General features: G+C 51.1%; 1 protein-coding gene across 12 annotated transcripts in view; it reads left to right on the top strand.

Moving 5' to 3' along the window:
- Ano1 (anoctamin 1) overlaps nucleotides 1-26,184 on the top strand; it is a 163,931-nt gene that overhangs the window by 76,646 nt on the left and 61,101 nt on the right. For all 12 annotated transcript variants that reach the window (XM_076914445.1, XM_076914456.1, XM_076914435.1 and 9 more), the window contains exons 3-7: nucleotides 5,065-5,397; nucleotides 17,578-17,676; nucleotides 19,002-19,153; nucleotides 20,530-20,584; nucleotides 24,381-24,432. In XM_076914445.1, the coding sequence (XP_076770560.1) occupies nucleotides 5,065-5,397; nucleotides 17,578-17,676; nucleotides 19,002-19,153; nucleotides 20,530-20,584; nucleotides 24,381-24,432 (691 nt within the window). The remainder of the gene's footprint in view (nucleotides 1-5,064; nucleotides 5,398-17,577; nucleotides 17,677-19,001; nucleotides 19,154-20,529; nucleotides 20,585-24,380; nucleotides 24,433-26,184) is intronic.

Here is a 26,184-nt window from a genome sequence, read left to right as displayed (position 1 = left end):
CCCGGATGTGCGTGTCCGTGTGTGTGTGTGTGTGTGTGTGTGTGTGTGTGTGTGTGTGTGTGTGTGTGTATACACACACACACCTTCAAGAGTGCATGTGAGTGTCAGTATATGTGCATGTGTGCATTCACGAGGGCATATGAGTGTAAGTATGTGTGTGTGTGTGTGTGTGTGTGGTGTATGTGGTATGTGTATGTATGTGTATGCATGTATGATGTGGTGTGTGTATGTATGTATGTGTATACATGTGTGGTATATGTGGTGTGTGTGTGTCTGTGTGTCTGTGTGTCTGTGTGTCTGTCTGAGGAGTCCCAGAGGTTGGTATTGGGAGACTTTCTCTCTCACTCCCCACTTTACTTTTGAGACAGAGTTTCTCATTGAACCCGGAGCTTGCCAGTTCCACTAGACTGCCTGGCCAGCGAGCCTGTCCTTGCTTCCCCAATACTGTGACTATGTGCATGCTGTACCTAGATTTTTCCATGAGTTCCGGGAATCTGAACCCAGGTCCTCATTCTTGATCTTTCTCTTTCTTCATGCACCAAGTGCCCATTGAGAATGAGCATCCCTGGGGACACACAGTCCGATGGGCCTGTGGTAGATACTTTATGGTGAACACACTGAGTCCTTCTAACTGCACTGCCAGTGAAGTCCTGTTACATGAGGAAGGGCTTACTGACATGTATCTCAGTGAGGTGGAGCCATGTCCTAGGGACAGTCCACCATGGCTGAGATGGTCTCTGAATACAGCAAGATAAAACACACTTTGCCCCCTGTGCTTTCCCCTAGGGCTGGCAGACCCCTGTGGAAAGGCCTAATAGGGCCATGTACACAGGGGTAATTGCTCAAGTTGAATCTGACTCCTGCCTCACCTTGCAGACTCCTTGGTGGCTCCCTGGGGTCATTTCCCTGTGTGTCTCACAGGAACGCTCTGTCTGTCCTATTCTCTAAGCCTTGGCTATCCATCTTCTTCAATGGTAGCCATTGTTCTGGGTCTGGGTGCAGGTGTGTCAGGGCAGTCCTTGGTCTAGCCTCAGGGGCTCATGCTGAGGAAAGTTAGAACTTCTCAGAAAGGTGGTCCACAGGAGACTAGCATGACACCTTGGATCCTAGACAAAGAAGCCTGAAAACCAGTTTGAAAAGGTTAAAGAGAGATGAAGAGAGGGGAAGGAGAGAGAGAGAGAGAGAGAGAGAGAGAGAGAGAGACAGAGAGACAGAGAGAGAGACAGAGAGACAGAGAGAAACAGAGAGAGACAGAGAGACAGAGAGAGACAGAGATAGAGGTAGAGGGAGATGGGGAGAGAGGAGAGGAAAGACAGTGTGCACGGTAGGGGAGAAGGCAGGTAGGAGGGGCAGGCCAGAGGGGAGGCGAGGACCCAGCTTCAGGAATTAGCAGGACCCCTGTCCAGCCTGATAGGATCCCAAGACTGTTTGGAAATGAGATTGAGACCTCTGACCTCTGTGGTGATCAGGATGCCAACGAAGTCAGGTGTGTCCTCAGTCTATGCCTATCTTGGCTCAGAATGGTCACACTGACTAGCATGACACAGGAGCTCCTTGTCTTCCAGGCTCCCTGTTGGGGCCTGGTTCATCTTCCCCTTTAAGGCTCCTCTAGCAGCCAGCAGCCAGCACCCAGGGACTTTGCACTTCTCTGCCCTTCCTGGGATTCTAAGAAGGACCTGCCCTTAGCCCCTGGGATGGAGCCTGGCTGACGATCATGCCCCCCCCCCCCCCAGGCACCTGGCTCATCCAGAACCCTAATCAACCTGGCTAATCCTCCTGGCAGGAGGTGGCCCTACTGACCTTCCAGACTCCCAGTGTTCCCAGGCTTGGACCTGGCCCAGCCAACTTCAGGGCCTGCAAGAAACCACTGAGACTTCCCTGCCAGCTTCTGCTTACTAAACTGCCTGGTGGCTAAGTAACTTCATGGCAGAATGGAGGCATGCTCCTGGTTACATTCATCAGTGTGAAGTCAGAGCTGGAATCCCAAGGTAGTGGGTGAGGATTTGGTACCCAGGGCATCAAGCCGGTCACCTGTAGCCTACCTCTTTCCCACGTGCCAATCTGTTTCTTCCAGGCTGAGTGGACTTAGCAACAGTGCTCCCTCCATGTGTGCAACACTTAAAGACAGGATGTTTCATTCTTAGAAAGTGTGTCACCATTTCTGTGAAGGGCAAAAATGCCTTGGGTGTGTGGACAGGATCCAAGACTAGGCCCAGCCCCATACCTGCCCCAGACGTGGGGCCTCTCTCCCTCTACAGGGACATATACTCACCTTAATGGCTGAGAACAGATGTCCATAGTCCCATAAACTTAGCTAATTACTGTGCCAGAGTGTCACAGCCCTGGTCTGGGGCTGTGGCTCAGTGGGTAGACATACATGAAGCTGAATTCTAATCCCTGTTCTGCATAAAACAGACTGAGGCTACATGTGCCCCAACTGCAGCACCAGGAAGGCAGAGGCAGGAAAATCTGAAGTTTAAGGTCATCCTTGGCTACATAACAAGTTCCAGGCCAGCCTGGGCTACAGGAGACCTTGTCTCAAAGGTACCAAATAAAATAAAATAAAATAAAACAAAGCAAAACAAAGCCCAGCCAGCCTGAGCCCTCCTGGGGCCACACAGATTCGGGGGTATCTCTGACCTATAGGCATCCAGATGGTGTCACTCAAAGAGAATAGGGAAGAAACTCCTTAGGGGCACTTTGGGTGAAATATTCATACTGTCCAGGGGCCTATGGCTAAATTTATGGGAGTATGAACATCTGTTCAAAGCCATTAAGGTGAGTATGTATCTCACCAGGATGGATAAAATCCCAGTCACCATGGAGGAAGTAGGTAGAGCCCTTCCAGTCTCTTGCAGCTATGGGTGCTTGGGTGGACCACAGGCCATACTGCCTCTAGGAGATGTAGTCCTCAAATAAGGATGCTGAGTTGCAAGGCCATGACCCCCCCCCCAATTCCTGCTTACGAACCCCTCTCCCCTCCTTCCATTGCTCTGGACTAGATGCAGCTCCACTCTGTCTGCCTCCCCTATCCCTTGTGACCTTCATAGCCCACTGTGCCTCAGAGGACTGTGTTGTTCTGCTACTTCTGAGGAAATACATGGCTCTTCAGAGTCACCTAGTAGTAGGGGACATCCTGAGGTTCTATGTAACCGCAATGGTGGAGTGGCTTCCTGACTGCCGGTGTGTCAGGATCCAGGTCAGATCAAGGCCAGGCCTCTGGGTATTGTTAGAACTTGAGCCTCTGGCATGGGCAGGATACGATAAAGCAGGTTAGGGGACAGAGGTGATATGGAGGGAGTAGGGAATCCTGTGACTGAGGCTATAGTAACAGGTGTCCAGAGAAGGGAGCAGAACCCAGCTCACTTATACCAGGAAAGACATATCTTCCAATACTATGCAGGGGAAACTAAGGCCAGAGCTGCACCCTGTGTGGGAAAGAGGATTGGATCCCCACCCAGCTTGGGATCTTTTGGTATGGGAAGGGTTCCAAGAGGAGGCATCCTAGCTGTGGTTCAGAAGGGGACATGTAGACAGCTATAGTTGTTGGCCACTGTGTTGGGCCTCACATGGCACCAGGAAGATCTAGCTGGTGAAGTCCTCCCCACTGCTCTGCTCAGGACCCAGAGCTGCATAGGGGGAAGGGTGGTGCCTCTGTATGGCTGTTAAACTCTGAGAAAGAAACTGCTGGAATCAGGTGTTCAGGCTGGGCTGAAGCCAGCTCTGGAGACAGCTGGCAATTCCTCAGCCTATGTCCCAGTCTGGATCATGCCTGGGTCTCTGTTCTCATCCTTCCTTGCCAGAGCCCAACATGGGGATTGGGTTTCTAAGGATCCAGGCTGAGTAAACAAATGCCTCACACATCTGAGCTCTGATCATCCATCTGGCTGGTGGCCCTGAAGGCATCATCATGCTGCCTGGATGCTGGCTGCCAGAGCTAGACACTGCTTGCACATAACTGAATTCAGCTTCTGCCCTGCCTTGGGCTCTGCCCTATACACATGAACCACCTCCTTTCTGGGGCTTTCACTTCAGGGGTTTTATAGCAGATTTTTGCCAGGAGTCAAACAGGACCTTCCCATCCAAAGATCAGGAGGCCCTGTTGGTGACCAGGCACAACTTGGCATCCTCAAGGGAGAAGAAGGCCTCCTTATAGAGTGTGGATCCCAAACAGGCCAGTCATTGCATCTTCTACATATTTCAGTCCATAGGACTAGGTCTGGCTCACAATGGGCATCTGTAGGGATGGCTGTCCCTGGTATGGCACAGTAAGTAGTGGTTCCAGGTCTTTCAGATACTGGACCTCACAGATGCTCAAGTCTTATATACCATGGTACAGTAGGGCTGGGAGTGGCTTGCCATACAAGCACGAATGAGTACCTGAGCTTGGATTCTCAGCACCTACATTTAAAAGCTTAGCATGAGGACATATGGGGAGGTAGAGACAAGAGGGATGCTGGGCTCACTGGCCAACCAGCCTAATGGGAGAGATTTGAGTTCAGTGGGAGCCCCTCTCTCAAAAAAACAAGAAAGATGGGCTGGAGAGATGGCTCAGTGGTTGGAAGACCTGTGGGCTCTGTGCCCAGCATTTACATGGAGAATCACAACCATCTATATTCCCAGTTTCAGGGGGTCTAGTGCCCTCTTCTGGCTTCCACGGACACTACATGCTCACGGTTCACATACATACCTTCAGGCAAGCATTCATACATATAAAAATAAACCTTAAAAGGAGAAATGAAACCAAGGGGAACACTTGTTAACTTACAACTTCTGTCCACATGTGCAAGTACAGGGACATACGCACACACAGGAAAAGGAAAAATAAGTCATATGCTGGGGTGTTTGCATAGAACAGGTTAGTGAGGAGGAAGTAGATGCAGCCATGAATAAACATGTTGTATCAGAGATTATATCTGTCTCCAACAAGTGGGACTATGAACCCTGGCATGTTTGTTGAGTGACTGAGAGCATGGATGAGTGCGGTACCCAGCTTGAAGCACATTACCAGGGGGCCCCTGGAGAACCACTCCACACTGAACACATCTCTTTCTCACCCCACAGTTGCTCAACTCTCTGTCCGTGGACCCTGACGCCGAATGCAAGTATGGCCTATACTTCAGGGATGGCAAACGCAAGGTGGACTACATCTTGGTGTATCATCACAAGAGAGCCTCGGGTAGCAGGACTCTGGCCAGGAGGGGACTACAAAATGACATGGTCCTGGGGACTCGAAGTGTCAGGCAGGACCAACCCCTTCCTGGGAAGGGGAGCCCTGTGGATGTGGGCTCACCAGAAACCCCCATGGATTACCATGAAGATGACAAGCGCTTCAGACGGGAGGAGTATGAGGGAAACCTGTTGGAGGCAGGCCTGGAGCTGGAGCATGATGAGGACGTGAGTGTGGCTTCATGTTGGCTGGGGACACCAGGTGGACATGGGCTGGACAGGTCTATTTGCAGAAGGCGGGGGTGGGGGGGGCAGGTCACCTTTAGCTCTGCTCTTGCGGCCATAGTGGGCTAGAAATGGCTTCTAAACAGTTCTGGGAAGTCTCAAGCCAGCCTCCTCCTCCAGCAATCACATCTGCCTGGAGCAGAGCAAGCCAGTGACTGTGACCTTGGGTCAGACCATTTCCTGTCTCTGCTCAGTGCCCGGCATGGGAAGATTTGCTGGGTCAGAGGTGCGGAGTATGGAGCTGTTCTGGGGGTTTCTCCTAGATGTCCTCGGCCTTCTCTGGGCCTCAGTTTCTCAACCTGTGAAGAAGAGATTAGATTAGTCTGTAGAATCTTGGGGTCCCTGCTCTGAAACCCACATCTCTGCAACATTGGGTTCAGGAAGTCGAGAAGTTTTGCTAAGGTTCTGGAAAGAACAAAGGATCTACTGTCTCTTACAACTGCCTGCTGCTATGGCAGCCACAGAGAGTGGCTCAAATCATTGCAGCTTTTTAACCTACTCAGCCAATTGCTGTGTGCTTCCTGGTTGACATCTTACCTTCTCACTAGACAAGAGTATGTGGGAAAGGCCCCTGCTCTGTAAGTGAAATGGGCAAGTGTAATTCCAGTATTCAGACTAGCAGGAGGATTGAGAGTTCAAGTCCAGCCTGGGCTATATAGCAAGAAACTGTTTTAAAATTAAAAGGAGGGGCTGGAGAGACTGCTCAGTTGCTAAGGAGCTTGGCTTGCAAGCTCGAGGACCTGAATTTGGTCCCTAGAACCCATTTAAAAGACCAGGCATGGTGGGCACACCTGTAATCCCAGACCTGAGGATGGATACTACCTGAAGAATGACGGTCGAATTTGTCCTCTGACGTCCACACACACATGCACACATGTACCTGCACATACCCACTGAGAATACTGTCCAGTGTGACCCAGTCTCAGGGTCGGCTCCCCCTTGAAGATCCTCTTTGATTTTTCCTGTGGTGGTTCCTAGGGTGCATGGGGAAGTTGAGGGGTCAGGCAGCAAAGGTTTGAGGCTGGCAAGATTGCAGAGGCCCTTGACTCTAAGGCTGGCAGCTAGAACTTGGGTGTCGCAGATCCTCTGTGACTTTTGTCACTTTGAGCAAGGCTGTGTCAGGATTTCTTCTGTCCACTCAGGCCACCAGGGGCTTTTGGAACACATTGCTGCCATGCAGTTTATTGCACAAGTCATTTTATTCCTTGAGGAAGGAGAGGGTCTTTCAAAGGCTGCAGGTCTGCCCGACTGGGACATCCAGTGCCCACACTGAACTCCTTAACTGTGTTCCTCTTTATATCTGTGAGGTTCTTTTCACATCGGGTGACTCAGACTGACCTGTCAGGCCTCAACCTCTGACCTAGCCTTTCTGAACTGAAGGCCTCAGTTTCTCCATCTGGAGCGTGGAGATAGCAAGAGCCTTCACCTAGTGCTGGGCACGAAGCACATCATTGTTGGCTGTTTGCTGTTCTGTCCAAGCCAGGCATGAGGGTGCATACCTGAGCTTCGACACCCAAGAGAAGCTAAGATGGATATAATGAGGAAGCTGGAGGCAGCCTGGGCTAAAGCAAACAAATAAATCAAGGAGGAAGAGAGGGAGGGATGGGGGAGGGAAGAAAGAAAGGGGTTTCAGTATGTGACGGCTTCTCTCCTCTTTGCAATGAAAAGCAAACACGGGGGTTTGCTGACTCTTATATAGAAGGCCTAGTTTTGTCCCTAAATGACCCCAGTTTCACAGACAATTTGACTCTAGAGCTGAACAAGCCTTTGCAGCCGTTGGTTTGACCCTTTTGAGAAACAAAATATGAGGTGCTGGAGAGATGTCTCAGACGGTCGAGAGCACTGGCTGCTCTTGCACAGGACCTAGGTTTGGTTTCTAGCATCCACATGGCAGCTCACAACCATCTGTAGCTCCGGTTTCAAGGGACCTGACACCCTCCTCTGGCCTTCACAGGCTCCTGCACACACACGATACACAGACATACATGCAGGCAGATACACACATAAAATTTAGGGGAAAAACCCTAAAAAGTAAAAAATGAGATATGAGACTGGGTGGAGCTTGGCTGTAGAGAAGTGGTCTGGAACGCCTGAAAGTTGGACTCAGTCCCTGGCACAAATTGAGAAGGAGGGGTGGGGGGGGAGACCATGATGGGCACAAGTATAAGAGACAGTCCAAGTTTTATGGCATGTGTGTATGTGTGCATGTATGTATGTGTGTGTGTGCATGGGTGTGTATGTGCATATGGGTGTGTGTGCATGGGTGTGCACGTGTGTAGACCAGAGGACAGCCTCAGGTGTTGGTCCTGATCTTCCACCTGTTTGAGGCAGAGCCTGTTTGGTGCTCTCCACTGTCCTACATAGCTCAGGCTGTCTTCTGTCTCTGCTCCTGTCTTGCTGTAAGAATGCTAGGACTATAGATTCACGACACTGTGCCCACCTTTACATGTGTTCAGGGGATTTGAACTCAGGTCTTCAAACTCACACACCAAGAACTTTGTGCACTGAGCTATATTCCAGCCACCCTGCCCCCACACCACTTTTGAGAACAGGGTTTCTCTCTAAGCCTGAGCTTGCCATTACAGCTAGACTGGCAAACCAGCAAAGCCCCAGGATCCACAGGTCTCTGCCTGCCTGCGCAAGGGTTACAGGTGCACACAGTTTCTGTGAACTGAGCCTGAGTCCTTCCAGGTTCCAGTTCAGGCTTCCTAGGCAACAACACTGAGTGGTCTCCCTGTAGAGACTTGAGGCTATCCCCTGGTCCCAGCAGCCTGTTGGAGGCGGCAAGACTTCAGGGTTGGCAGGGCTACAATTAGCAGCTGCTCCCTGTCCTCCTGGGTGGAGCAGAAGTTGGGTCTGGATGGGCTGTTTGGGCACGAGGAGCAGGCAGAGGTATGAGTGGCCTCTGGCTGCGAGATTAACAGACAGGACCAGCCCAGCAAGGTCAGGCCTGTTTAGGGGTGAAGAGCTAATGAGCCTTCCGGGGTGTGCTCAGATTACAGGGAGCCTGAGGGCTGGCAGAGTTTGAGATGAGAAAGCCTAGACCAGGATCCCCCAATGTCTTCTGTGGGTAGGACATTTCCAGATTCTAGTAAGTACCCCAATACTCTATGCCCTTCCACGCCCTATACTTGTGACATTGGAGTTGGTCTCTCAACCTGAGCGCCATGGCATCTGACCTTTAACGGTATCCCTGGGCTCTGCTGGGCTGATGGTAACTCTCAAGTCCTGAAAACTAAAACTGTCTGTCCCTGTGATGTTGCTAAACGTGCTTCTGGCCCTAAATTACCACCAGCCAAAGGACCTCTGTTTCCAAGGCTGGATGGGAAGACAAATAATGACCTTGAAGGAGATGAGGTGTCCTGTGCATGACACTAGTCTCACGAGCTGGCCACGAGGTAGCATTGCAGAGGTCTCCAGCCCAGCTTCCTACAGACAGCTAAAGAGAGGGTATATATTACACTGCTTGTGGTGTTAACCAAAGTTGGGGTCACAGTCTGTGCCCAGAAAGATAACCACTTTAGATGTGACCACATTTGATAAATCTTTCTCTACCCCCCCCCCGGCCTCCTCCACCTCCTCCTCTTCCTCCTCTTCCTCCTCTTCCTCCTCTTCCTCCTCTTCCTCCTCTTCCTCCTCTTCCTCCTCCTCCTCCTCCTCCTCCTCCTCCTCCTCCTCCTCCTCCTCCTCCTTCTTCTTCTTCTTCTTCCTTCTCTCTCTCTCTCTCTCTCTCTCTCTCTCTCTCTCTCTCTCTCTGTAAGGGAGGTAGATGTCTCTAGCCCTTGTTGTTCTAGAACTGGCTATGTAGAGAAGGCTGGTTTCAAACTCCTGGAGAGCCTCCTGCCTCTGCCTCCTCTGCCTCCTCTGCCTCTGCCCTCATGCTGGGATTAAAGACATTAACACTAGTACTCTGGGATGGGTTTTTCTGCTTTTTGCTATTAGGTTGGCTGTTTCAAATTGGCTTCTTGAGTACAGGTTGGCAGAATTTGACTGGGAGCAGTGGCCTGGGAGCTCCATGCAAACTAGAGCGTCTCTCTGCTTTCTTTCTCACTGAGGCCAACTTACTGTCCCTGTAGCATTGCTAGTGTGCAGGGAACAACTCTTAATGGCCAGGTGACCAGTGAGTTCAGATGGGTGGGTGACTTAAGACAGCAGAAATGGCATTTCTTACATTCTGGAAGCCACAGGTTGGAAGTCAGGATATGGGCAGAGTTGTACTCTGGCCTCTTCTGCTGTAGCCCATATGTCCCCTCCTCATCCTCATAGTCTCTCTGTTTAGGGTCCATCCTATCATCCCATTTTAGCATTAACTCAGCCTGCTTACATCTGCAAAGACCCTCTCTCCAAATCAGAGCGCACCCACAGGTCTCAGGAGTGGCATTGAACAGTTGTTGAGTGAATGTGGCCCATTAAACCCACCTCATGAATAAAGCTCTGCTCTCACGTGGGGACAAGGCAGGGTGGCAAGTGGGCTTCAGCACTTGTGGTAGAGGAGTGGGGCTCACATCTGGCACAAGGCGGGCTGGCAGCCTAGCATAAGAACAGGTCTGCCTTGGCTGGGCTGGCTTGCCTTCCCATGGGGCCACAATGCACCCTGAACACCCACAGGCTTGTGCAAACACAGGCTCTGATTCAGTAGTCTCAGGGTTCTAGACTAGCCCTTGGGCAGTTAAGGAGGGTATCTAGGGATGTCTCCCTAGATACATCCCCAGAAAAGGGCTCCTAGCATCCAGGAATGCCCCTACCCACTGCTCAGTTCCCTCAGTGCCCAGAGATGGCCCCGCTATGACTGTAGAACTCCTAGAGTGACAGCCCCACCCCCCCCCCCAGCCAGAGAAATCCAAGATGCCCTAGAGAGAGCCAGGGTGGGTGGGCTGCTTTTCCTCACAGGGGTCTTTCACCACCTGCTGCCCTTGAGAGGTCAGGAAGCCCTAGATGAACTGCATGGCAAGAGGTCTTGTCATGAGGTAGAGGTCTTAAGACCCTTTCTCTTCCCCTGTTTGTATCTTTTTTCTTTCTCTCACCTCCTGTCTCTCCCATTTCCTTTTTCTCTTTGTTCCTTCCTAGCTCCCTCTTTGTAGACATTTCCCTCTGCTTCCCTCTCTCCCTCCCCCATTCCCTTCTCTCCCTCTTCCTCCTCCCCCAACTTCCCCTCCCCCTTCCTTGTTTTTCTCTCTCTCTCTCTCTCTCTCTCTCTCTCTCTCTCTCTCTCTCTCTCTCTGTCTCTCTCTCTCTTTCTTTCTCTCTCTCTCTCTTTCTCTCTCTCTCTCTCATACGCACCCCACCTCTCTCTCCATGGGATCAGCTTCCAGGGTTCCCATTAAACAGACAAGAGAAATTTGTGACCAGTGTGTTTTCCTCCAAGAAAATCCATTAGCATTTTTGAAGCAGAGCCTTAAAGCCTACTAGGCATTATTTATGTCTTCGGGGGTCATTGCTAAGAACACCACAGGCTTAAGCCCTGGCTGTGTCTACTGGGGGTGGCTGGGGCCCTCACAGCCCTGACACTGCACTTGACCCTGGCTTTGGCAGATTCTCCAAAGTCAGTGGACACAGAACCCCACCAGTGCCTGTTTGATCTCATGCCGCTGCGCTGAATTCATGCCAAGCTGGGGGGACACAGAGCCTGTGGGAGACACAGCCTGTGAAGTCGGGGGCTGTTACTCTATGGGTGCTACAATCATACTGGGGCCACCTCTAGGGAGTGAGCAGTACGTAGGAGCATTTCTGGATGTTGGGAGCCCTTTTGGGGGGATGCATCCAGGGAGACACTTCAGATGTCTCCATGCAGATGCAGAATCAGAATTTATGTCCATGAGAAGAATAGAGAAAGGTCTCCTTGCCTGTGGATACCCCCTTCCACCCTCTGCAAGGTGACTGGGGAAGTTGGAGGGCAGGGTTGCCATGGTCCCAGGGTGTGGGTAGGGGCAGGAACATCCATTTCCTGCCATCTCCAGTGCTTGCAGGCAATTCTATAGCTCAGTGCTGTCCGGGGATGATGGAGGCTTGCAGCCCTGGGCTCCTTCATGAGATGAGGTGTTGGTCCTAGACTTAAGGGGTCTTGTGTCTCCTTCTATCCCTTCAGAAACCAGTTCATGAGATTCATAGGCCTGGAAGCAGGCTGCCTCCAGCCCACCCCTGTGGGTTTCCTGGCAAAGTGTAGGAGCATGGCTCAATCAATTCACCTTATATCCTATCCCTGGGCCCCATGCTATAGAGCTGTCTAGAAAGCCAACCAAAGACCGCAGGCTTTGAGTTGCTCAGCTAATATGTGCAGCACTCCCCTACAATCTCTTCCCAGGGAGAACTGGCCTCTCAGTGCTGCAATGCTGAGGTCCAGGCTGGATAGAGCCCTAACTCCCAGTTCTACCACCATATGGCTCTTTCTTTGGTCCCTGAAGCCTTTGCCCTCTGGCACTAAGCATGTACTTTGAGCACTAGGCTCAAAGCAGCATGTACCGCTGTCCCTCTAGCCTGCTTCTTTCTACAGAAATATGCTTCTGTGGCCCTGAATTCTGTGTGTGTGTGCGCATATGAGTGTGCTTGTGTGTAGTCATGTTTGTGTGCATCCATGCATATGAAGGCCAGAAGACAACTTTAGCTGTCATGCCTCAGGTGCTTTTCTCCTAGTTCTTTGACACAGAGTTTCTCATTGGCTAGCTGGTTAGGTAGGCCCTGGCTGATCAGCCCCCAGGGATCGGGATCCTTTTGCCTCTGCTTCCCCAGAATTCCAAGGGGTCAAGCTACCATGTTCTACAATATGGGTTCCAGGGATCAGCTCAGGTCCTCCAGCATGTTTGCTAACACTTTCCTGACTGAGTCTCCTCAGCCCTTCCCACCTGACTATACAGCTCCCCCTGGCAGGCAGGTGGCTTCAGGTGAATGCTATCCCACTGTGGCTGCTCTCTGAGGTCCTCTCTGTGGCCAGGCCTGCAGGAGACTGCCAGGAACTCTGCCGGCAGCTGTCAGTTGGAAAGCTTGAGGTAAGCCACAGCCCAGAAACACCCCATGGAAGTAAGCAAATGTCCCCAAGCCCTTTCGGATACCTCCGGCCCACACCCGTCCTCTAATCCTGCTTTCTTTGGGGGCTCTGTTTGCCAACACCATGTCAAGATTCTAGTACTCAGTCTGAGTCTTTATTTCTAGACGTTCTATTTGGTTCTCCCCAAGTTGGCCATGTCACTTTTTAATAGTTTCCTGTCCTTTCCAGGCCTTCCTGTCTTGAAGTTTATGTCTGTAATTGAGGTGAGCAGGGCTGACCTGTCTGTCATCCATCTAATGAGCTCACACTCTCCAGCCAAGAGCACTGGCTTCTGTCTCTGTCACTTGCTGGTTCTCCCTGGCCATGTCTCTGGGTTGTTTAAACCCAGTGAGCTCAGCTGGTTTTGTGCCCATCCAGGACCTCCTGAAACCCTGTAGCGTTCCCAGGGCTTGGGCTGGCATGCCCCAAGGCCACAGTGACAGCTGAAGCCATTGCCCCTTCGTGGGTGTCCTTCCTCCTCTTTAGTCCCCCTCTTCTCTCAGTTTCCTTTTCCATGCTCCTCAGGGTAACTCAGAGGAGCAGGCATGCTCACAGGGACATGGGGTGTTGGATGGTATCTACCTATTCCTGGGTTTAAATCCTCCTGTGCCCTCAAGCTCTTGAGCAGTCACCAACCTACTGCCCTGGGGTCAGAAAAAGACTACTGTTTCTTTGTGGGTCTCATGAAAGGGAATCTAGTCCTGTTCCTTCCCACCAAGGCTGGGTGGCCATTGAAGCCAGTTCAAGCCAGGCCTGGTTGCCACCACAAGGCGGATGTCACCGCCCTCTGAAGACATGGTTCTAGTGTCCTCTCTGGATCTGCATTTGCTGTCATGGCATGGCTTGTAGCTCTATGTCCTGGTTCCAAATGCACAGAATCTTGAAAACAGTGCATTGATTTTTTTTTTCCCCTAATTGTAGCCAGCACTTTTTGTTTTTCATGGAGGGTTGCCCCAGGGGGATGGCTCCACCTTCAATGGCAGCAGAGGTGTGACTGGATCTAGCTGCTGATAACTCTGTCATCCAGCAGGCCTCAGGCCCTGGACTGAAGAAAAGTACATCCTGGGCCTGGGCCTATCTCTGCCATATTTTGACAAAGGACACCTGAGCATTCTCCACCCACTGAGACCCATGGCTCCCCAGTGCCCAAGGCTTAAATCTAAGGATAGCATCAAGAGGACAGCCCTAAGGGTGGGTACCCCTGCTCCCAAACCTACTCTTGCCATGGACTCCAAGTCTCCCTCACACTGTGAACATGGCCAGCAGTACCCACATTGTGAGCATGCCAGTTAGCATGCAAGACTTCCCCACCCAGGCCCCACACTAGTGACAACATATCCCAACCCCCTGGGCCATGCCTCACCCTCTGGGAGCTGTGTGGGTGGAGGAGCAGTGTGAGCATGACAAGGGAGCACCAGGTTAAGTTCCCATGCCACACCTGCTGCTCAAACATCTGGATCAAGTGTCTACAGACCTTTCCAGCCCCTCATCACCCACAGGGGTATACTGAGGCAGACCAGGAGGTCTGAGAGAGGGTGAGATTGGGGCCAGATGCTGGGGCTGACTCCTTCTGTTCCTCTATCACTCACTGAATACTCTGTCACTCGCAGGCAGCCATCCTAGGAGCACACGGAAGCAGAGCCATCTGTCTAAAGCTCACATCTATGCAGGCAGCCATTGCCAGTGGGAAAGGCAGGTGGGAATCAGGGCATCAGGCAGATGATAGGTGTAGTTTGCCATTATTACCTTGAGTGACGGACTGGTACACAGGCCTCCAGGCACAAGGATGAGGTGATGGAGCCCTCAGCCATTCAAACCCTTCATGGAACCTCCCACCCCTGTCCTCTTCTTTCTTCCTCCTCCTCTTCCTCCTCTTCTTCTTCCTCCTCCTCTTCTTCATCCTCCTCTTCTTCCTCCTCCTCCTTATATTTATTTATTTTTTTAGATGAAATCTCATGGCTAGCTTTGACCCTGCTATGTTGGTGAAGCTGGCTTTGAACTCCTTCCTGACTCTCTTGCCTGTCTGGGGTTATGGACTTGTGCAACCTGCCTGGTCAAAGTTCTGGTTTAGTTTTATTTCTGTGTTTGTTTGTTTGTTTGTTTGTTTGTTTGTTGAGACAGTCTCACGATGTAGCCCAGGGTGACCTAGAAGTCAGTATATAGCCCAGGCTGGCACCACAGGACACCTCTTGAACTCTGTTTTAATCTCTCAAGTGCTAGGATTGCAGGAATGAGCCACCATACATGGCTTCTTCTGTAAAGATGGCTCTAGAACCATTTCTAGTGAACTCAAAGTCCTTTCATTTGGGGCTCAGGATAGACGCCTATAATTCCTCAGCTGATCTCTAATTGAATTGGCCTAACCTGTTCTCTGGATGGGGGCTTCTTGGGGACTTGCCCCTTCACAGGTTCCTGTGGCTTAGCTAGGCTGTGCTCAGGGTTTAGGAGTAGGGATAGAACTTAGTCCTTTGCAGCCTCTGGCTGTGGTTGAAGGGAGCTGGCCATGCCCCAGGCTCCTCCTCCTGTGGGAGTGCTGTGGTCAGGCAGGGTACCACAGTTTTTTTTAAACATCTTAGTGTGTTTTTGCTAAATAGGTCCCACGACCCCATTTACCAACCAGATGTTTCCTTGGGAGAGACCCGAGTACTCACGTCAGCAGGGCCCACTTTCCCAGGGATGCTGGGACTGCAAAGAATATTTTGGGTCTTTGCGTGCGGGCAAACACTACACAGAGTTGAATCTGGATCTGTAGTGGAAAAGCTAGCCTCCACCACATGTGGTCTCTACTGGTCTCCACCACTCGTGAGACAACAGACATCTCCCCTGACTTAGGGATGTCCCATGACATCAGCCTATGAGTCACCAAGGCTGGGATCTCTGTGACAGAGCTGGCCAAAGCAGGCATGGCCTAATCTGCATCAGAGCCAGACTGAAGCTGTACTTAGCTCCTTCAGTCCCTTGTGTTCGTTTTGCCTGTAGGCCCAAGGCTGGGGCTCAATGCTAAGGGCCCTGTCTGTCTTCAAACCAGACCTCATATCACTTGTTTTATAGGTGAGGGAGCAGGGTCTGGAGAGCTTAAGACACTTGCCATAGACCATTCAGGCTGAGCAGGATTCTGATCCTGGCCTCCCAAGCCTATCCTACCTGTCCCCAGGGGCACAGAAGGACCATGGATTTCCATCCTAAGACTCTAGTGTGTCTTCTGTATCCTGGAATGAGATGTGCCTGTTCACAGAGAAAGAGCAGGCCTGTGGCCAAAGCCTTCCATCTCTGAGCTCTGGCTTGAACTATCTTGTTTGTTTGTGAGGGAATCTCAAGAAGCTCATGCTGGCCTGGCATTTCCCATGAGACTAAGGGTAGCCTTGAACTTCTGATCTCCTGTTTCTATCTCTGGAGTGTTAAGTTACAGACATACAACACTCCACCGAGTTTATGGGGTACTGGAGCTTGAACCCAGTGCCTCATGCTTTCTAGGCAAGCACTCCACCAACTTTGCTACATCTACCTCTTTGTGCCAGGTGGGAGTGCTGCGCTGCTGTGTCAGCTCCCAGAGGCACCAACTTTGTGGTGTTAGCTTCCGGACAAGCGTACTTATTTCCTCCCCCTTTTCAGATGTTCAGTTAATTTGGTTGATTGGTTAGTTGGTTGAAACTCACTATGCAACCCAGAAGAGCAGAAGAGCCTTAAAAACAACCCTGCTTCAGCATCCCAAATGTTTTTTCTTATAGATCATCCTCAGATGACATTGGCCCATTTCTTTTTGCAGTCTGGCAGCCGACAGTACATCTTTGAGCTGGGCCACTCACTCAGCCTATGGTCCTGAGGTGGGCAGGGCACACTGGCTGCTCTATACCCCATGACAAACTCCTTCAGGTCTCAGAAATGTAGACCCTGTAGATCCTCGGGCAGGGCTCTAGTCTACCGGGTCTTGGAAAAGATCTGGGCAATGTCCTGCATGTTTGTGTGACTATGTAGTCACCTGCCTCTTGATAAAGTGCCTTTTCCAAGGGGCATGTGTCTACAGAGAACCAGGGGCCAGGCATGGTACTGCTGTCTTTGGGGAAACACAGCTTGGGTCTGAATTGGGTGGACTTTGCCAGCCAAGAGCTGGTAGGCTAAAGGGACTTCTCTACAAACTTAAATGTCTCTTGTGCAATGACACTTTTCTTCTTCAGCTGGTGGTAGCAGTCAGTTCTTGTAAGGCCATTAACATGGCTGCCAGTTAGTAGCCCTTCCTGTCTCTCAACAGAGAGACTTGACTTGTGGTGGTAAAATACGCTCACAAAAGCTTATGGGGAAATAGGTTCATTTAGACCACAACACCAGGTTGCAGTTCATCATTGTAGGCAAGTCAGGCAACAGGAACCTGAAGCAACTGGTAGCATTCACAATCTAGAGCAGAAAGTTAATATGTGTGTGCTTACACTTAGCTTACTTTTCCCATTCTTATACAATCTAAGATCCCATGCCCAGGGAATGGTTCCACCCACAGTGGGCAGGTCTTCCAATTCATTAAGACATTCTATAATAAAAACAGGTCTACAGCCCAGCATGATGTTATAGTGTGCCAAACTGACAAAAATCACCATCACACTTGTCCCAAGTCAAAACAGCACTGGACTTGAACTCTTGGTGTCCCTGTGTCGGGCTGTCAACACTTCAAGGATAAAGGTCATAGATATACAGGGAAACTGGAGTTAGGCTACAAGCAGAGAGAGAGAGGACTATATGACCCCCCCCCCACACACACACACACAGAGCATCTTTTCGGTGAGCCCTGAGAGGCCCCAGTCAAGGCTGAGGGCTGTGGACCTGGAATCATGAATGGTCCTCTGTTGTTGCTAGGCTTTGGGGGGGCTCTCACTTAGCCCCTGAAAACTTCACAAGTGTTTTATACCCCTAAGATTCCCCTCCTGGCTGTGACCTGGGGACCCCTGGATTCTTACATAAAACGCTATATGGAAGGTCCCTAGCCTTGCTGAGTACTGTCATGGGGCTTGTGTCAGGCAAAGGCAGCCACACCTCATCAATTATAGCTGGGTACCAAGGTGGAAAGGGGGTTCAGCTGCCAAATACACTAATAGCCCCTTTTCTCTCTCTAGACCAAAATCCACGGTGTCGGGTTTGTGAAGATCCATGCACCCTGGCATGTGCTCTGCAGGGAGGCTGAGTTTTTGAAACTGAAGATGCCCACAAAGAAGGTGGGTGGGTGTGTTTATATTACAAAACACTGGCCTTGATATGAGGACACCTGGAAAAGGGAGTGAGGACACGAGGGGACAGAGAACACAAAGATGGAAGTTCCTATTCACTGTGAAGCATCTGACCCTGCCTGGGGTGGTCTTTAGAGACTCTAGGCCAGGGCTAGATAGATGCCTTGGATAGAGGCCTGGAGTTCAGATCTCAGGACCACAAAGGGCAGCTCACTGTACTATCAGCTTCAGGGGATTCAGCACCCTCTTCTGGCCTTTGTAGGTACCTGTACACAGATACAGACACAGACACAGACACACACACACACACACACACACACACACACACACACACACACACACCTTAAAAAGAGAGAGTGAGCAAGGCCTAAGACCACACCCCACCAGAACACCAAGAAAAGATCCGGGCAGAAAAGCTGCCTGCTCTGTTCCAGGAATTTGACCTGAACAAATAGAGTTCAGCTTGAGGCCCGGCCTCTTTGATGCTTGTGGGGTCTCAGATAATTTATCAGATTCAATTTAATTACATTTTCTGGCTTGCTGGGATTTTTCCTTTTAATCTCTGAAAACTTTATGGCTGAAGAGCAGCCTGCCAGGGAAGCTGAGCTGAGAGTCCATCTTTATGTGTGTGGGTGGAAGGGAGACCACTCCAGCGCAGCTTCTCAGATCCACTGAAGCCTCTGGATTACAGCTTTGGAATCAGAAGACACATTTGGGACAAATGTGTTATAGAATGTGTTATAATTGAGCTGCTGGCCCAACTCTCCTAGAATGCTGAGCTCTTTGGGTAAGCCTGGAACAGCAGATACAGGGCACACAGGCTATCCCCTGACTCACTCCCGGCTGCTCTGTTCCCAGAAAGGACTATGTTTTTCTCACCATCCAAGAATAGGCACTCAGACTTAGTCACTTTACACATTACCCTGACAAAAGCAACTTAATGAAGAAAGGATTTATTTGCCTCACAGTTTATGGGGATACAGCCATAATGGTGTGGACGGCATGAAGACAGGGGCGTGAGACAGCTGCTCATGGTGGAGCCATGGTCAAAAGCAGAGATAACAACACTGGCGCTCAGCTCACTCTCTCCTTTTTTATCCATTCTGAGACGGCCCATGGGATGGTGCCGTCCACATTCAGGGTGTATCTTCCTCCTCAGTTTTCTCAATCTAGAAACTTCCACATAGACGCGCCCAGGGTTCGTTTCCACGATGAATCTAAATTCCATCGCATTGAAAAGCAATATTAACTAACCATCATAAAAGTCAGAGCTTGGTAGAGTGGCTCATCTTCCCGCCTGGTCTTGCCCACAGGTGTACCACATCAGTGAGACCCGAGGCCTCCTGAAAACCATCAACTCAGTTCTGCAGAAGATCACAGACCCCATCCAGCCCAAGGTGGCTGAGCACAGACCACAGACCACAAAGAGGCTGTCCTACCCCTTCTCCAGGGAGAAACAACACCTGTGAGTGAGAAGTCCAGGTTGACTTCCCTACCCCCCAACCCTGAACAGGGGAACACAGTCTTATAAGTATGTATATATAACTATGTAATTGTGGAGCCCAGAAGAGGCCAAGGAAGCAACTTCCAAGGGCCTTAGCTGCAGAGGAGAGAGGGGTTGCAGACTTTTGCCTTGCTTGAGAATGCTTAGGGGAAACCACCTGGGCCCTGGCTAGATAGGCCTAGGCTACCCAGCTCTAGCTGTGTCCCTCTGAGTACTGGTTCCTTGTCACGAAACCTCAGCAGCCCCAAATGGAGCAGCTGGTGAGGCAGCAATCAACTGAACAAGAAGCCCCCCTCAAGGGACTCCCAAGGCCCTGGAGCTCCACAGCCAGCAGGGCGTTGCCTGGCAGTGCCAAGTCTGTTCCAGACCCTGCCATCCTCCCTGTTCCCAAGAGGCGGTGGTTCATAGCTACCTGGCTCAGCAGTGGCAGTTGGAAGGCCTATCTAGGCCTGGCCTTGCTGGCAGAAATGGGAGAAAAGGCTGGGGTACCAGGAACTCAGGCAGTTTAGATGGCAAGGCCCAGGGGCAGGTGGCTTTGGGGTGCTTCAGCCTCAGAGGGCAAGAAGTATGCACCCGCATTTTAGCTTAGAATATAACTCTCTGCTCTGCAAAGATAGTGGTGGCTGTAGGGGAGTCATGTGCTGCCCTGACTATACTGACCAGTCTTTGGCAGAGCTGCCCAAGTGGCCTCTGCCTGCTCAGGGACATGAGAGGATCACGCCCATTATCCATACCTAGCTCATCCCCACCCTCTGCTTCTCCACTAAGCACCACAAGGAATGGTGGCTTTAGAGCTATTCCCGTGCCCCAGAAACCTCAGGCAATCTCAGTGTAGCCTAGGACACCTGAATACAGACCATTTCCAGGGAGAGCATCCTCGAAGCTGAAACCTTCGTGTGGAGGAATGACACTGTCATCCTCTTGTCACTGAAACAAGGGCTTGAAAGACTGCCTTCCAGGGGTATCATCAAAACACATGCCTGCCATCTCAGTACTAAGGAGATAGAGGCAGGAGGATGGGGCATTTAAGGCCATCCTCACCTATACAGCTAGCTGGAGACTAGCCTGGGCTACATGAGACTTTGATTCAAATAAAAAGAAATCTATCAGAGCTAAAGGGTACCCTTAATTCCTTTCCCAGCAATGGGAGGTCTCAGAGTCGCCCACAAAGGGCTAATGAGACCTGCTAACCCCACGCCCAGGGACAGGGGAGACTTGTGCCTGCTGTGAGGATAGTTAGGCCCCTCGTGGTCATTGTTATTGGAGAGAGGATAACTCCCCAGGCTTGGAGTCCCCTAAGGCCTACAGCAATCCCCTGTCTCCTTCTGTTCCTGCAGATTCGACCTGACTGACAGGGACTCTTTTTTCGACAGCAAAACCCGGAGCACAATAGTGAGTAGGCGTCCTGGAATTGCCTCATCAGAGGGTGCCCCCGGGGACCCCAATGATCATTTCATTTCTCTGAAACTCCTCAGGGTGGAAGCCAGCTCTAATTGCCTGTGACAAAAATAATTAGAATAATGAATCAGGAGGGCAGTGGGTGGCCCAGGGGAGGGAGGCCCTGGCTGCTCAGTTTGGAGGAGGAGCGTGAGAAAGAGCTAAGCTGCAGGAAGCTGGGGGAGGGGATCTCCAGGCTGAGCTCCCTTTGTCACTTGGTCCTCTTAGAGCTTGCAAGGGGCTTGCTTGGCTAAGGATGTCAGAGCAGCCCAGGCAGCCGAGCCCAGGCACATGTATTAGGATAACATCCCCAGGTCTTTGCCAGCGCCTCCAGCCTAGGTTGCAATCTGAACACACAGGCCACCCTGCCCTACTCAGGGCACTGGCCTGGTGTTTATTCTGCAGCTGCCAACTTGACTGCCGGCCAAGATGGGGCCGTGCGTGCCACAGGACCCAATTTCTATCAAAACAAGAAATTCGCCTGGCAGTTAAGGCCTATTCTGTTCTCTTCTTCTGCTTAGAGCATCCAGCCTGGCTGGGTCACAGCAAGGGCTAAGGGGAGGCTGCCCATTTGCCTGGCACAGGGATCTCAACTCCTCTTGTAGCCACCACCCTGCAAGGGGGTGGCACAGGTTCTGTTGGGGAGAAACACTCAGACCCAGGGGAGGCAGATGTTTCCCCTCCGCGGCCTCTCCCTTGCCCTGTGTCTGCAGGACAGTTCCCAAGCCTGTGTCAGAACAAGACTGATTCTGGTTTGTCCCCAACAGGGACAGGTAGCACCTGCATCAGGGCAGTCTCATGGCACAGTGCAGCCCTGTTACCACTGATGTTGTCACTTTAATTTTTTTTATGTCTATTAACTTATTTATTGGGTGTGGTGAGACACATGTTCTATAGTGCATGTGTAGAGGTCAGGGGACAACCCAAGGGAGTTGTTTCTCTCCTTCTGAGGATTGAACTCCGATGGTCCAACCTGACAGCAAGAACCTTTCCCTGGAGAAGGAGAGAGATGGCCTGGGAGAGATGGCTCAGCTGTTAAGAGCACTGGCTGCTCTTCCAGAAGTCCTGAGTTCAATTCCCAGCAATCACATGGTGGCTCACAACCATCTGTAATGTGATCTGATGCCCTCTTCTGACATGCAGGTGTACATGCAGAGGCACTTATATACCTAAAATTAAATACATGAAGAAATAAATCTTAGGAAGGAAGGAAGGAAGGAAGGAAGGAAGGAGGGAGGGAGGGAGGGAGGGAAGGGACCTCTACCTGTTGAGCCATTTGGACTGCCCTCTATTGATTAATTTTGACAATTAGATTTCATGATAACAGGCAACGAGAAACCTGATCAAAGACATGGCCTCTGGTGGAACTAGGACTGATGTGTTTGAGGGAAAGCCATACCCCTTCTTGGTCTCCAAAAGAGCCGGGGCTGGCGTATCTAAGAGAGAGTGTCTTGGGTGTCTGCCTCTTGGGAGGAGCCCTACAGCATGACCAGCACAGTGTCTCTTCCACCACTGTAGCAGCTGTGTGCACCTCGGCTTTGCACACTTTCCAGGGTGTCAGATGCCTCCAGAAGAATGTTTGCAAACACACTTTTGCTGTAGGGAGGTGACAAGCTAAGGGGCTGTGAGTAATTTTGGTACCTCTTCCTGGTGATTAGCTGTGAGACTATTTAGTCTGAGGTTCCGCTGAATTTTACCATTTCTACTGAGCCAGAGAGCCATTTCACTGGGGACAACAGATCTAGAGAGCCATGACTGTTTGCTGCTAGAGGAATGAAGGAGGGATACTGTCTCCAAGAGATCCTGGAGGCCTGTGTGTAGACCATCTCTGTGCTCCAAAGGCATCTGCTGATTCACAGATCTGTGGCTAGCTTGTCAGCTCTCATGGTTTAGACCCAAGTGTGACAGTCTCTTCCTCCACTTAGACTGGCTGCTTTTCTTCTGGCATTAGGGTGGCTCCATGTACAAGCTATTTGGAATCAGAGACCAGCAGGTTCCAAGAGACAAGGGCCCATTGTGCTCACTGGGATCTTAGACAGTGGGCCTGCAGGCAATAGGGAGCCATAAAAGGTTGCTGGGCAAAGTTTTATATATATATATATATATATATATATATATATATATATATTCACCACTCCCGGGGGATCAACTGTGGGGAGTGAGTGAAAGGTATGTGCGTGGTCACATGGTGCACATGGATGAACATGGGCCATGTGGTGGTGAAGGTGGATGGATGTGGAGTCACATGATGAAGGAGAATGGATGTGGGGTAGCATGATGAAGGTGGATGATATGGAATCACATGGTAGTAGAATCACATGGTGGTGGAGGTGGGGTCCCTTGGTGGTGATAGATAGATGTAAGACCACATGGTATTGGAGGTGCACCGATATCAGGGTCACATGGTAGAGGAGGATGAATGTAGGGTCACATGGTGGTGGAGGTGGTTGGCTGTGGGGTCACGTGGTAGAGGTGGATGGATGTGGGATCATGACTGCAGAAATGGAAAGGAGGAGGGGGAGGTTGTGGAGGAAGCAGAGAGTCACAGGTTAGCAACTAGATGTAGAGAGTGACAGAGAGAAAGATTGTGGCAAGCAACTGAGCAGGGGTTTCCACCCACAGGGCAGATGGTGGAGGGGAAGTGGGGCAGCAATACAGAGCCGTGACAGACCTGCCTCACGGATCTATTAATGTGGCCCTGGCACCATTTAGGACTACAGGGACAGGTGCTTGTAACAGAGGCTGCAGGAGGGAACTCAAGAGGGGGCAGCAAGAGGCTGGGGTTGCTGACTGAGGAGGCCAGATGTAATGGCAGAGCCTGGTGATGCAGTCCTAGAGGACAATGGAGGGATACTGGTCTTGCCTGAGTGAACACAGCAAAGGGTTTTGAGGGAGAATCAACATGCTAAGAAACTGTCATCTGTAGATCTGCACAGAGCTAGACCTGGCTCAGTTGGTAGAGTGCTCGTCTGGATTACAGGAGGCCCTGGGTTTGATCCCTGGCACCACAAACACCATGGTGGTGCACACTCCCAATCCCAGCACTTAGGGAACGAAGAAAGGACAATCAGAAGTTTAAAAGTTATCCTTAACAATATGTTTGAGGCCAGCCTGGCCTGGGCTGTACATGAGACCCTGTCTCAAAAATAAAATGAAAGTAATTAGGCCATGGCTGTTTATCCCAAGTCCGTTTATCAAAGGGTTAAATTGAGGCACGGCTGGTGGTGCAGTTTTTACAAGATCTCCTAACTCAGCCCCAGGCAAATCAGACTACTGAGCCAGGGCTCCTGGGACCACCAAGCAAAATATCTCATTAGTCAAAGGGATGGCAAAAGGGACAGGATCCCTTCTTGGGGGCTTCTCGAGATCCAGCCCCCACCTTGCTCTCCTCCAGGCTTCTAACTCTTACAGAGATTCATATAGGCAGGTTCTTAGGTCCTGCTCTTGTCTCCACAAAAGGGGCAGTGAGCAGCAGCAGGACACAGAGCCAACTCTCATGTCTCCTCCCCCACCATGACAGTTATTCCCTTAGCTCCTAGGAAGGTTCCTACTGCACAGAGCTGGCACCTTGTGAGGCCTGTAGGATCAGTCCTGCACCAGGAGATGAGGGCTAAGGGTTCTTGGTGACTCCTGCTTTGCTTACCTCTGAAAGTCACCTGCTGGTGTTCAAAGCCCAGGACCCTCCTAGTGTCCTGTGACTGGCAGAGCAGCAGAGTAACTGCTCCCCCTCTTGTCCCTCCCTCTGCACTAGGTCTATGAAATCCTGAAGAGAACAACGTGCACCAAGGCCAAGTACAGCATGGGTAAGGACTCTGTGGACTTGAGGTCAGCAGCAGTTTCTCAGTGTCTGTCTGTCTGTCTTGCCTCTTGGTGGGAGGTGGACATCCGGCTTGGGGCTTCCTCAAAGAGATTTGATTTAAGCCTATGTTGGTTCAGAAAAGAAATCTGGGCGACTGGCAGAAAAGCTATGGCAGGGTCCTGTTCCCAGTGGATTTACAGCCAGGTGTTTTACACCCAGAGCTGCTGCTTCCTTAGCAGAAGGTGTTTGTGAGTTTAAGGACAGGGTCCTGCAAAGAGACCCTAAGCCATGGAAAAGAAACATACAAGGGGTCCTAACCCCTCTTTGATTATAAGTCCAGTAAGAAGGAATGAAGAGGTGTCCCTTAGGGACCACAGCCCAGTTCTGGGCCACTGGAAATAGCAACCCAAAGAGAGCAGTGGCCACGCCCTTGGGTGACCTGGCTGAAACAAGAAGGGTTCTGCCAGGGCCCAGAGTCTGCATGTGGCCTGACTGGTGTGGCCCACAGTTGGCCACAGGGATGCTTTGAAATGTCCAAGCCCATATCTTGATTTATTGGGAGTTCTGTCCCCATTGGCTTGGTCCCTTCAGACAGTGAGGACCTCTAGAATGAGCATGCCTTGGACTCACTCAGGGGGTTGTTCAGGTCACCGCTGTCAGAGCACAGCTGTGACAAGGCCACCAGAAGTAGAAAGGGTGCATGACCAGGTGCTATCAGGTCCCATCCATAGAAATAAATATGGCTTCCATGAAGATCTGTAGAGCATAGCTGGATTGGCGCTGACCTCTGTTCTAGCTTGACCCTGAGGTAAAGGATCTGGGTTGTTTCCCACCCATAGTTTTACTTCTGTGGTTCACTTGCTTCTGGGTAGAGGAGAGAGATCAAGGTGCCTTCATAATCCTACCTCATGTTGGTACTTGGCTCAGGAGCTCTGATGACCTACAAAGTCACTTACTGACCTTCTTTCAAGTAGTGACCGGCTCCGCCAGCTCGTCTGTCCCAGGGGCCGCCCTCAGGTACTTGTGTTCTAGGGCAAGGAAACAGCTAAACTAGAATGGAGTCTCTCAGACAGAGGGCTGGGGACGCACCAGTGGTTAGGAGCCCAGGTCAAGGGAGGCCTCACAGGTGAGGGCTTGAAGGGATTGGTAAGCCCAAGGGAGAGCCTGTGGAGACTCCACCCTGGTTGAGTCCTAGGAAGGGTGAGGAGACCACTGGCCAGGATCCAGCCCCACGTATGTTCTTCATGTGAGGTGAACTTTCCACTTGTGACCATGGCTTCAGCCATGTGCTCCAGCCACCTCTGATTTGATTCCTATATGTCCCTCAGGGCCTCTGGCTATTCCAGGCCACTGTCCAAGGAGATGGGCCTTGTTTAGGTTATTTTTCAAATGTCATCTAGCCATGTTGCATAGAGTCAGCTTCCAGGCTGCGGAGAAAAGTTGACCCACAAGAGATCATGTAGAAAGCCACTTCTGCCAGTCAGGGGGCTCTGGGTCAACAGTGGGGGCTTGGGGGGATGAGGCTCTAAGACATTGGTTCTGAGCATGTCAAAACCAGAGCAGTCTCCCAGGATCCCCTCCTCCTGCGGTCCACTCTCCGCCACCTCTTCAGTATCAGGTTCCAGAGCCAGGCACAGCATCCTTTCCAAGAGACAGGTTGTAGATTTTTATTTCTCCTATGCCAGTGTGGGCTTCCAGACCCAGCCAACAAGGGCCTGGCCATCTTCCTTCTGCCCTGAGCACTTGACTGTGAGCC

Source organism: Arvicanthis niloticus, chromosome 1 (genome assembly GCF_011762505.2).
Source record: "Arvicanthis niloticus isolate mArvNil1 chromosome 1, mArvNil1.pat.X, whole genome shotgun sequence".
In the NCBI taxonomy this organism is placed as follows: domain Eukaryota; kingdom Metazoa; phylum Chordata; class Mammalia; order Rodentia; family Muridae; genus Arvicanthis; species Arvicanthis niloticus.
This window is presented reverse-complemented; position numbering and strand designations above follow the sequence as displayed.